Here is a 12,773-nt window from a genome sequence, read left to right as displayed (position 1 = left end):
ATTAAAATTGAAAATGGAGCCCTTTGAGGTATTATTTTTATCCATTTTATTAGGTCGGCCTCTTGTTTTTGCAAATTTATTTTTTTTTTTGGCCTATTTTGCCAAGTCGGCCTATGGGGAGATGAAATGGTGAGCGCCCTATATAATGGGGGTATTTTGAGCAATTTTAATCATCATTCATTCATTATTTCAAGTGCGATTTGGAGAAGCAAGGAAGGAGGTGCGAAATATAGCTTGTGTGGAGCGAATTTCTACCAAGTGTGGAGACTAAGGAAGGCGAAATTCATCTTGAAGGCTATTGGAGAGTCGTATTTCTTGTTAGATTGGAGGATAAATTCCAGATGTTTTGAAGGTATTTGAAGGCGAAATTCCAGATTTTTGAAGAGGAAGGTGGAGTTCTTTTCCAAGCTAAAGGAGGCGCAATTTGTTCAAGAGAAGGCTTTGATCTACACTTTGCCTAGCGAAATTCATCTATTTTTACATCATTTCTTAGAGTTAATTCTCAAGAGGAGGTATGGCGAAATCATCTTGACACCCTTATTCAAGGTTTGATTTTTTAGACATTTGTTTTGGAAAATCTAAGTATTGCGTAGTTAATTAGGAAATGATAATTCAAAGATTTATCATAAAGTTTCCTAATTAAAATCTTGAATCTTCCTTTTAAAGTTTAATTTTTAGATTTCAAGATATATTACTAATTTTGAAATGTTGTGTAGGCATCAAATGGAGATCCCGGAGTTGGAAAATCAAGCCAGATCAAGGACGACCTTCTTCGATCCAGCCTAGCATCGACAAGGATGGCTTTCTTCGATCAAACATCAACAAGGGCGACCTCTTCCAATCCAGCATTCCAAGGCGAGGTACATCATCATCCTGCAAATCAAGGACACAAGAAGTCAGAGCAAAGGGTTCGTTGAAGAAGCAGATAGTTCCAGATGAATTAATTAAAGCTAGCTTCTCAACAACATCAAGTTGAATATCTACCAAGTTACAAGTGTCAGACAAGGTGGCATCCTAGTCATCACTTCTCCAGTCAGTGTGGTCCACCTCAGCATTTCCAGATTCAATGTACCTAACTCATGGAAGGTGGCACAAACTCCGATGTACCTACCCCAGCTATCCATTGGTGGAATTTTCTAGAGAACACATGTGTCCAAGCAATACAATTTTATCATTGGTCAAGCATTAAATGTTATGTAATGGTTGTAACAAACCCTAATTAGGGTTTTCATTATTGAATCTTGGCCATTGATCTCGAATCGATCTTAGCCATCGAATTGTATTGTGGGCACTATATAAGCCCCGGCTCTTCATTTTGTAAAAAAAGAGAATAGAATAGTTAGAGAATAGTTGGAAGCAGTTAGAAGACAGATAGAGAGTAGTTAGAAGGTGATTAGCTAGTTGATAGAATAGCAATTAGAGTAGAGTAGAGAGAGAAGGCAAAGATTGTTGCCAAGATGTTGTTGTAAAAGACTTGTAACTTCATTGAAGAAATGGTGAAATTTATGGGTCGATTCGACAATTTGCATGGTCTTTATGCTTCTCATGTTTGATTTCATGTTATTAGATGAATGGAAGAAATGTGCTTGATTGATGGTGGAATTCGTATATCCATACTACTAGCAGTTTGTTGATTGCAGACTTGCCTTGCGTAGTCAACTGGAATCATTCAGCTTAAGCTTAACTTCAATTGTCGCTTCTTCATTGATATGCATCAACCTGATGGTGTCTATGCCTGCAGTGATGATTTGAACATCATAAAGCTTTCCTTCGAAGATCGCACTAACCTTGTGGAGATGTTCCCGTGATGTCAAAACAAGACTTAATTAGAATTTCATCAAAGATCATTCATTGCTCCTACATTCTTAGTATTAGAATTAGATCCTTTCCTCGCCCTCATCTTTTTTCCTTTTTTTCAAGTCAAAGCTAGTAAGATCCTGTGTTCCAGCAATATTCAAAACAGATCAGACGTTCAATCATCAAATGTAAGTCCCCTTGTGATTCTAGCAAATCACATCATACCACAGAGAGCTTATCCACACGTAGAGACCCTACATACAAGAACCTTGAAGTCATCTTGATTGATCCTTTTTCGCGATGTCTTCAGCAATCAGAGGCTTTACTCAAGAGAGGATAAGGTACCTTTAGGTATTTTATTCTGTGTTTGATAGTGTACAAAATACACGTCAACAGTATGATAGAAAGGTAATCTGCTTTGTAATCTATACTTACATATATTTAAGATGTTTAAAGTGTAAACTTCTTTGTCATGTTTGGACTATCTCTTGGCTTCTTGCCACCTGTGTTCATATCTAAGAGGTGACGATCTCTCAGATACTGAACACTTGTATGTAGACATCATAAGGTGACGATCTTATGATAGTCAAACCAGTAATCATGTTGGATCACTGGTAAGTCATGGATGTGCCATGACTATGTTGTGATACAACATTTGTACAAATGTTATTACATTATCACAACTTGGATATGATGAGAACTTAAGCACTTATCATATGGTTATCCTTGTATTGCGTGTTAGGCAATACTGATATCACGTGTAGGTGATATCTCAACCATTGATCATGTTGGATCTCTGGTAAGCCATGGATGTGCCATGACTATGTTGTGATAAACATTTATAAATGTTATTGCACTTATCACAACTTGGATATGATGAGAAACTAACCTTTCTCATAGACTTATCCTTAAGTATTGCGTGTTAGGCAATACTGATATCATGTGTTATGTGATATCTTGATGAATCTTACAAGATCACATGTTTTGGTGATTTCTCACATGATCAGGTGATGATTCTCTTATTTTTAAAAATAATACTTTATGTCACATGCTCAAGTGATGTTCTTCTATTTTGTATCATATGTCTTGATGGTACTTCTCATGTATAAATGATTTTTGCTGACTGACATTATCTTAGTTATGAAAAGGAAATGTGATGCAGGTTGCCTTATCTTCCAAAGCTAAGAGGGAGTGTTAATGCATGGTAGCTTATGCAAGATAAGATCTTCCTAACCTTCCTAGTTATGTTATTTATCTACATGCTTCATGTCTGACTTATATTAAATGTTGTAAGTTATCCAGTTAGATTAGCCGATACATACTTGCTATCGGATGCATAAACATTGGCACCGATTCACATCTGTTATCGGGCTTAATTATATCGAGCATATTTGTTATCGGGTTTAATGAATACACCGCTTCATTTGGCATTAACATTGGTTAACAAATGCACCGGTTGGAATATATTCATCGTGCACTTTGAATCATCGGTGTTTGTATGAACCGATTCATTAAATTGATCAGTCATTATATTATGATATTACAATATGCTATCGGGGGTTTTTGAACCGATAATCAGCATTGTGTTAATGGTATAATTGTAAAGGCACCGATCAATGGGTGCATTGATTAGTCATGCCTAAAAGGCATGACCGGTCAATACACCAATTGACCGGTTACCTAAATAATATATATGCCAATTGAATTCATTTGGAGAAGACAGAGAAAATATTAAATGATCTCTCTCCTTCAGACCTGCAGATAAAATCAGAATTATTAGACATTGACATAATTCCTCATATCCATATATAGCATTCATAGTTCATAACTTGTTCTTTAATTAAAATTGAAATAACTTTACATACCTCTCAATATTGTCATTGATAGAGACTCCAAGTTTGTGAGTCATTTTTGGAGGACTCTCTAGAAGAAATTGGGTACCAATCTGTCATTTTCTTCAGCATACCATCCTCAGACTGATGGCCAAACTAAGGTGGTTAATAGATCTCTTGGCAATCTTCTTAGATGTCTTACCAAGCAGCATGGACAAAGTTGGGATTTGGTGATTGGACAAGCTGAATATGCATATAATGATTCAGTTGATAGAAGTACAGGGAAAAGCCCATTTGAAGTTGTGTATGGCTTACATCCTAGAGGGATATTTGAACTTAGAGACCTTGGAGGTATGGAAAGGAGTGCTCAGGGAGAGGACTTTGCCATCACTGTGAAGAAGGTCCATGATCAAGTCAAGACTTCACTTCACCAAAGTGCAGAAAAATACAAACTCCGAGCAGATGTTAAGAGGAGGGATGTTCAGTTTCAGGTAGGAGATTTGGTAATGGCTTACTTAAGGAAGGAAAGGTTACCCAAGGGCCAACCCTCTAAACTGCTCATGAAGAAGATAGGACCATTATAACTAAATATTAGAAAATTGTTTTAATATGAAAATGATGTCAATTTCCATGATTTGGTGATGTTCTGTTAAATCAGTGTGCAGCCCCAAATTTGCCTTTGATGTCATATATTTAAGTGGTTACCATTATATAACACAGAATTCATCAAACTAGGTGCTTCAATTCTCCTTGCATTACAAGATATGAGAAGCACCAATTTAATTCATTACTTTAAAGGCAATCTGCAGTACTGTAATGTCCCCTTCTTAATGATGTGCTTTCAGTGGTCCATTGGCCTATTCCGAAGACCCATAGGCTATGTGGAAAGGAGAATTAGGGTTTCCAACTTTTGTGGAGTTCTGCACAAGCTTTCTAGGGTTTATCAAGAGGGATTTCTTCAATTTTGTCTATGGTTTCCTTTTGGGTTTTTCTTGAGCTCCAAGGCAGCATAACATGCATTGGATTCTTTGGTGAAGTGAGAACTTACTATTTTTAGTAAGTTAGGGTTTGGCTGTTTGGATGATGTTGTCTTACTAAGCTTTCCAAGCTCTTCCTCTGGGTGTGAAGATCATGATTTTCGGATAGGTATTTCATGACTTACTATTTTTAGTAAGTGGCAGTATTGAGCGTTTCTATTTAAGCAGTCTCGGACAGAGTCCTGATTCAGCACAATTCTGTGGTCTTCGTCGCGCAGCTTCATCCTTGATTTTGATGTTAATCAGTACCAGAGTTATAAGTTATTGAGTTAAATATTATTTCCTTATCCTAAGGTTTAATATTTAATTATTTTATTATTGATTAATTGTGTTTTGGGTGACATAGGGAAAAGGATAAATACCTGCTACTAATATTATTATTTCCCCTAGTCGGGTGGCATTGAGAATGATTAAACATGTCATGTTTATATTGTTTTAATATTGCAAGTTGTTCACCTAGCAAAAGTTCGAACTTTGCCTAGGGAGTTGAGAATAAGTGGACGCCATTTTGAGGGGACATGTTTAATTAAATTCAAATGTGTTGGGCGCCTTGGAGGACATGTAATTTGGGCGTATTTGTGTGCATTTGCATTTGAATTTGGTGGAGCAAGAAGTTATAAATAAGAGCCTTGGGCTCTCATTTTGGTTATCTTGAAAATTGCATCGTTATGCTACTGGATTGGCAATAGAAATCTGAGCTTCGAAGTAAGCCTTCCTAGCTAAGTGCAGTTTCGTACTTGCAAGACAGTACCTAGCTATTTTCCATTTTCTCTCAGTGTTCTTGGTGAGTTTGTTGAAGTGTGGGTTGTTGGTTTTGCTGTAGTTCGAGTTTCAGTGTGTTTCTAGGCTGCTGGGAAAGTCATGGCTGAAGCATACTTTCATTCATAAGTCTCCGTGTGATCGCCTACTACTTCTGGGTATTGGCTCTTTGTTTTTCTATGTCCGAGGCGATGGTATTTGTAAGTTTTCAGCACTAATCTCTGAGTATTTATTTTTATACTGCAAATCGAAACTTCCAGCTTTGGCGTTTTTCTCTGTGTGGGCATTTGGAAGCAAGTTGAGTTGAATGGGATGTTTGGTGGTCAGCTAGTTGGTTGTTCTTGGACATCATTGATATATTAGCAGTTTGGGATTAAATTGGAGTGATTTGGGCGAGTTGTGAGAGAGTTTTATGCATTTTATTGTGTGTTGGTGTTGTCGGTTGTGCATTTCCAGCTTGTTATCAAAAATTACAGATTCCCAGAAGTTAGTGTTTGGGTGTGCATTTAGGAGTGTGAGTAGATTAGTTGATTTGGGAATGATTTGGAGTGATTTGGGTGAGTTTGGAGAGAGATATGAGCATGTCATAGCCTCTTGAAGTTGTTGGTCTGCGTGTCATTGCTCCTAGAATTTCATAATTCCATGTTGAAGGGCTTTTGGGGAGTTAGCACTTGCTTGGGAATATTTATTAGCTTGGACAGCATTACTTCTCTATTCTATCTCTCTATTTTCTATATTGTAAGGTTAAGTGTAGTACTACTAACCATTTCTGATGTGTTGCTTGCCCACTGCATAAGTGGAAGAGGCTGGCTTAGCCGCCTTCTTGCTTTGTAATTCAGTTTATATACTCCTCCCACTAAATAAGTGGTCGAGTGATAAGTTTTATGCATTGTCCTCCCACTGAAATATGCGGTAGAGTGATAGCTTAATGTAATGTCCTCCCGCTGAAATACACGGTAGAGTGATTGAGTTTTAGTTTCTTGTTATTTCCCTTGGCTGGTTAACCGCCAAGGGTTCAGTTTCTGTCCTGCTGGATAAGTAGAAGGGGCTGGCTTGCCACCCGTGCATTGTAATTTCAGTTTGGTTTATGGTGCTAACAATCCCCTCAGCACTGTATGCTCTCACCCTCCCAAGATGGGCTCTCGGTGATCAGAAAGTGGAGGGTTGCTTTCAGTTGTATGGATTATTTCTCTAACCTTAATGGGTTATGGTGTTTTCTTTGTAATTCTTATTGCTAAAAACCAAAAAAACATTAAGGGCAATATTACAAGTACTAAAAAAGAAGACATCCACATATCCTTGTTGTACCATGCAAGGTCTAAAGCAAGAAACAAAGGAGCATAGGAATGATGCAAAACACTAAAGCCATTAGCAACAAGGAGAATTGCTCAAAGGAGGACCAGATCATCAATATGGATGAGGCAGTACCTCAATTCCCAATGTTACCAACTAGAAGCTCAACCAACCCCCAGGTTACAGCCATACTCAATAATGCAGATAGCCTCTTTCCAAATACTGTTTTTTACAATAAGTGAGCTTTCCTTTTAATTGTATAACGAGAAGGGAAATAAATTAATCCCACTAGGATCCTAAACTCTAAAGATCTCTTTAACACACCCTTATCTCAGGGTTTCAGCATCTTACAGCCCCACATGTGCAGCCCCATTACATATAAAATTTTAAAAAGATTACCTTGCCATTGTCATGCATGGTGCCCCTCAATATCACCTCCGACCTTGAACCACTTGCTCCTAAATACTAGCCTCCAAACACAAATCAATAAGTACTTTATCCAAGGCCCAATCTTGCCCTTCCTGATGCAAATGATTCAATCACCTTACATGAGAATAGGAAAACGAACACCAATCTGCATGGAGTGCTGAATGCTTCCATACCTGAAATTTTGAAATAGCCAAAATAATTGAAACTCAAAGCATGGATAGCACAATGCAAGGCATTCTAATAAAACCCTCACAAACTGTCTTCATCAGCAAGCATAGTGTCTCCAGAACCTTCACAAGGGCTATGAAAAACTTACTAATTATCTAAATCTGCAAATATAGGGTGAGTCCATCCAACTTATTCATATGTTAGAGAAACTGAAGCACAAATTAGCAGAAATGTCTAGCAAAACCTCCAAACCAAACATCAAATGATTCAAATCCTTCACCCTCAAACCCTAGGTATGGACATGCAAGTGCATAACGGTGATTGCTCCAAGAATCTCCTCAAGCCCTGTCCATTATTTGTCCAACAGTTTGACATCCTATAGCCCAGAATGAAGATAACTACAATATGTAAGTCAAAGCTCACGCCCCCTCCTCCTCGCACCCCCAGCCAAAAAAAGTGTTTTACTCTTAGAACGATGTTTTCTAGTGTCTTTATGTTATCCTTGTTTAAATCAATGTTATCCTCTTTATATGTTGTACTCATGCTATCAACATGATGTTTTCTTGGAAAATGTGTTTGTGCCTAGATGTGTATCAGCATTGTCTACTTGCGGGCCATCTTATCCTCTAATCCTTTACTTTTCTGGCTCAGGCTTATGGCCTTTTGTAAGTGGGCTTTTCTATCTACAAATACATATTTTATCTTCTATCAAAAAAATAAATAGAGCGACACCACAAGTTGTAGACAAGAACCATTTACACAACAATATACATATATAGACAAAGAGAAAGAAAAAGGCAAGAGGAATAGCTAAGGCCAACACAGTTAGGAATCACTTATTTGGACATACATTGAACATAAGGCATATTTTAAAATCATCTGTTGTTTTGTTGGCACTTTATTTTTCTTGGTTTACAAAGCATCAATCCTCAAAGCACAAATCACAACTAAAATTATATCAAATAATACATCAAAATAAGACCAAGAACTTAAATGCATGGCCAAATATGATGTCTAAAAACCTAATTTTATAAGACAAACATATATTGACCCTAATTTAGACACATATTGTATATTCTTTTATACTCGCCTCACTTTTTTATGCTGCTTCAATGGTCAGAAAAAATGGAAATTTTTTTAAAGTTATCTGAATGATAAAGATGCACAACCCACCCATGAAGGATCTAGCATGTCAATCGCAAAAAGACCACTGTCATCATCTGGAACTTCAATTCTAATATTGGGATCCAAAGATTCCGCATATCCTGGGAAGAAAGTAATAAAATGGTCAAAAAATTATCCAAAAGGAAGGAACAATAACAAGCTGAAAGAGAACAAACTTAAATCTGTGTAGCTATCATGGCAAAAACAAGTAAATGGATGAAACAAATATTTTTATTTTTTAGTCATGTCCTCTAAAATACAAAAAAGATTAGAATCTTGAAATGGTGGATTTACAAGTAAACTTTATTTATCACCAATCAATGTAGCCACCAAAGTGATGTTCTAGACTTCGAGTTAACAAATTAATCTTGTGGAGGTTCAAAACAAAACCATGAAGTTGATAATATCTATAAACTGACTCTTAATCAAGAGGATAGTTTCTAATACTCATTTAAGAACATGCTTGATTTCAAAAGATATTTCTAGTTGGAAGTAACTGAAGGATTTCATTCCATGTTAGTACATTATCTTCTTTGGTATGTGCGTTGGTGTTGTTTGTGATAATCCCACACTGATAATGACTGATTAGTCAAATAAGGTTTACCATTTATAAAGCTTTCTTCCCAAAAAAAGCTCTATCAATCTGATAGAAAGCTTCAAGGTACAAGTCCCTAGATTTTCATAACCTCTCCTCAATTATTACCACTTAAGTGATAAATCTTACTTTGTGTGTCTCTTTGTGTAGCTTTCTTTAACACAAGCTACTAACATATATGCAGCATATCCATACACTTCAAGATCCAAGTCCCTAGATTGTCACATTAGTGACCTCCACTTGGCAGGCCTTAACACTTAGAGGTAGTTACCTTTATTTTGGGGTCTCCTTGTCTTGCTTTCTTTAATTTTTGTTCCACATTAATAGCTACCATTCTCTCTCTCTCTACCTGATTTTGTCATGCCCCCGCCCTCAAACTGATATACATCGCCAATAAGAAAATTGTCTTATTTATAAGACATCACAATTTTCAAAAACCTAGCTGACTCCCTTATGTAAACACTTAAGTTTGATGCTGGCCGACCAGGGCGACAATGTAACCAAATCACAATTTTAATAAATAAATTTAGGCAATGAAATACATATGAGAGCCGACTCAATATGAAGACTAATGTGATGTCCCCTCTTTGAATAGGATTTAATTATAAATAATAATAACAAAATTAAAATACAAAAGAATAAAAATAAGATTAATATTAAAATATAAAAGAATAAATTTAAAATTTAAATAAGTTTAATGAATGGTCAAAAGAGATGAGTTAAAAAGTTGTGACTCCCTCAAAGATGAGATATAAAAGGAAGAAGAGAACCTCATTTGAAAGGAGGATGGGGGAGGAAGAAGAAAGAAGGGAGCATGTGAAACAAGGAGTGATTAATGGAAGTAGAAAGGAATGCATAGAAATGATGAAGGGTAGTAACTCTTTCAAAAAGTGATAATTATTAAAGGTTGTGACCCTTGCAAAGAGCAGATATGATAAAGAGATGTGACTCTCTATCACATGGGAAGATATAAAGGGGAGACGATTTCATTTGAGGAATACATCCAAGGGAGATCAACTTGGGGAATAGAAAATAAGCTTTTTAATGAATAATTAGAAGTACAGATCTGATTTGAATAATAAGACAGCAATGAGGAGACATGACCCGTTTGAATGGATATCTCTTTCCAAAGACGTGTCTCCTCAATGAGATATGAAGGTATAAAAAGAGTAAGCAATTAATGGCAGAAAACACACAAGCACAATCACACCAAAGAAGACATTCAGCAGATCAAAGAAGAAATAATTCTGATAAAAGAAATAGAGGAATTTCATATCGAACCTATGGTCATCCAACAGCAAATACATCAAAGGAATTAATCTTAAGATCAGGCTTAAAACATAAGTCTAATATTATTTTCAGATCTTCCCTTCTCAGCACTCTAAACACTCACAACCGCTTGTGGTATATATATACATGTTGATTATGCATAATAGATAATGCTTAAGTGTATGATTATATGATAAAATATAAGATACGTCTGTTTGTCTGAAACCAATTTTGTAAAAATGGGCTTGAGGTGTAAGCAAAAGGGGTTTAAGAGGGCTAAGTAAGTAGGTCATCCTAGAGTTGACCATAATGGCTCCTAGAACCAGAGGGCACTTACGTAGAAGAGCCAAGGAACCCACTTACGATCTCCACAATGATGGCACTTGTTGTTAGGAGGATGAGACATTGATAGGGAAAGAAGGTCCAAGCAACCCACTAAGTATGCCACCTCGGTAGATGTCCTTATTGACTGCCCACCGAGGCATTCACTCCTCTCTTGGGCTTAGTGTAGAAATGGCTTTGGGCGGACCTATCATGTTTCTTCCTCTGAACCCTACTATGCTTGTATAATATCATTGATAATATATGAGTAGGATATGTTCTTGTCTAACCCTAATAATTGGAAGTTTGTGTGTGTGTGTGTGTGTGTGTTTCTTATGTTATGATTGTAGGGTTCAAATTAAGAATCACATTATTTAAAGAGATATTTTACTTAGTAAGATGTAACCCTAACCCAAATATGTTGCATTTGCAATCCTAGGGAAAATTAGGAAGGGGGCATTACAAATGGTAACAGAGCATGATCCTGCCATCCTAGGTAAAGATGAATCAAGGAATCATTCTAGTCAATGAGAAGGAATCTAACAATACGTGTATTCGTGTGTATTTGCATTAAGGTTTAGAAAAAAAAATGCAGCTGAAAATAAAATAACAATTTAACATTAAAGAATAAATTAATGGTATAAAATTTGAAAATATAAGTTATTGTTATTGTTATATTATTATATAATATAAAAATATAATAATAATAACGATTTGGTATTAAGAAAACATAATAATATAATCATCTTTTAATTAAAATTTGGTATCAATCATAATATTATAATAATAATAATAATGGAAGTGTCCCTACATAAAATCCACTTTTTTCTCAAGGATAATAATAAGAATGAATATAAAATAAAAATCAATATCATAATCTACAAAACATTAGAAAACCATCCCAATATTTTCCCTGCTCACATTTGATTGCCCACTTGGTTTTTTTTTATGAAAAAAGTAAAAACCCAGGAAAAAAATATCAGCCAATCAAAAAAATAGAAAAATGGAGAGAAAAATGATTTTAATAAAAAATCAAGATAAAGCATAGAATAAAAATTTTGACATAATTTTGAAAGCAAATTAATGAGTGAGATGATAACATTAGTCTCGGCCTATAGATAGGCAAGGCGAATTAAAATATAAAAGAATAAATTTTAAAATATAATTAAAATTGAATTAAGTTTAATGAATGGTCAAAAGGCATGAAATGAAAAGTTGTGACTCCCTCAAACATGAGATATAAAAGGGAGAAGAGAACCTCATTTGAAAGGAGGATGGAGGAGTGTTGTGACGTTTTCACACATCGTCCCATTGCAAATGGGAACCCCCTAGTTTTTTGCTTTTAGGTTAGGGTTTTGGTGTCTTAGCATTTTGTCTCTGATTTCTCATCTTTGCAAATGAGTTAGGATTTCAAAATGTGAAAGAATCACCAAAGTCAAAAAAGTGAAGCAATCATCGAAACAATGCATTGATGACACGGATGGTCTCAGATAGGTCAAGGGAGTAAAATCGCAATCTCTCAAGGTCAATTCTGACAACTTACTTTTTTGTAGGAAATTTGCTTTTTTGCTTTTTTTAAATTTAGAAAGTTTTGTTTTTGGCATTTTGGGGCCAATCAAGGAACCTTCTTTTTGGCCTACTTTTTTCCTAAAAAATAGGAAGTTGCTTTTTTGGAAAAGTTGCTTTATGCTTTTTGGGGTTTTGGTGGTTTTAGGTCTAGAGGAGGTGTCATGAAAGGCACCAGGTATGATATTTGTTCCAGAAGATCTATTCTAGAAGCTGAGTTGAAAATCATGGTAAAAGAGGCTAAGTCTAAAGTCAAAATCAAAGACTTTATTGTTCAAGAAGTCCACCCATGCCTTGGGAAGAAAATTTGGAAATTTTGTCTAAGAAGATTTTTCTTGACCAGCATAGCCAAGTCCACCCTCAAGATGATATGGACTTCCTATGCAAGGAAAATATTCCTCATGACTTGATGAAGTCCGCTCCTCCCTTGATGGTGTTTCCTTGTCACCTAGTGAAGTCTGCCCTAGCAAACTTAATGAAAATTCCCAGTGTTCCACGGAAATGCGTTTCCCCCCTCCAGGCCCAAGTCCCCCCGTCCCCAAA

The 12,773-nt window shown here is 36.0% G+C and overlaps 1 protein-coding gene across 1 annotated transcript in view; it reads right to left on the bottom strand.

The window, feature by feature from the left end:
• Nucleotides 1-12,773, bottom strand: part of LOC131077369 (phospholipase A(1) LCAT3) — a 186,232-nt gene that overhangs the window by 156,218 nt on the left and 17,241 nt on the right. Inside the window, exon 2 of the mRNA XM_058014857.2 lies at nt 8,489-8,580. Within this exon, the coding sequence (XP_057870840.2) occupies nt 8,489-8,580 (92 nt within the window). The remainder of the gene's footprint in view (nt 1-8,488; nt 8,581-12,773) is intronic.

The sequence above is a fragment of the Cryptomeria japonica genome, chromosome 4 (genome assembly GCF_030272615.1).
Source record: "Cryptomeria japonica chromosome 4, Sugi_1.0, whole genome shotgun sequence".
NCBI lineage: Eukaryota > Viridiplantae > Streptophyta > Pinopsida > Cupressales > Cupressaceae > Cryptomeria > Cryptomeria japonica.
The sequence above is the reverse complement of the archived record's forward strand: the minus strand, read 5'-3'. Positions and strand labels throughout refer to the sequence as shown.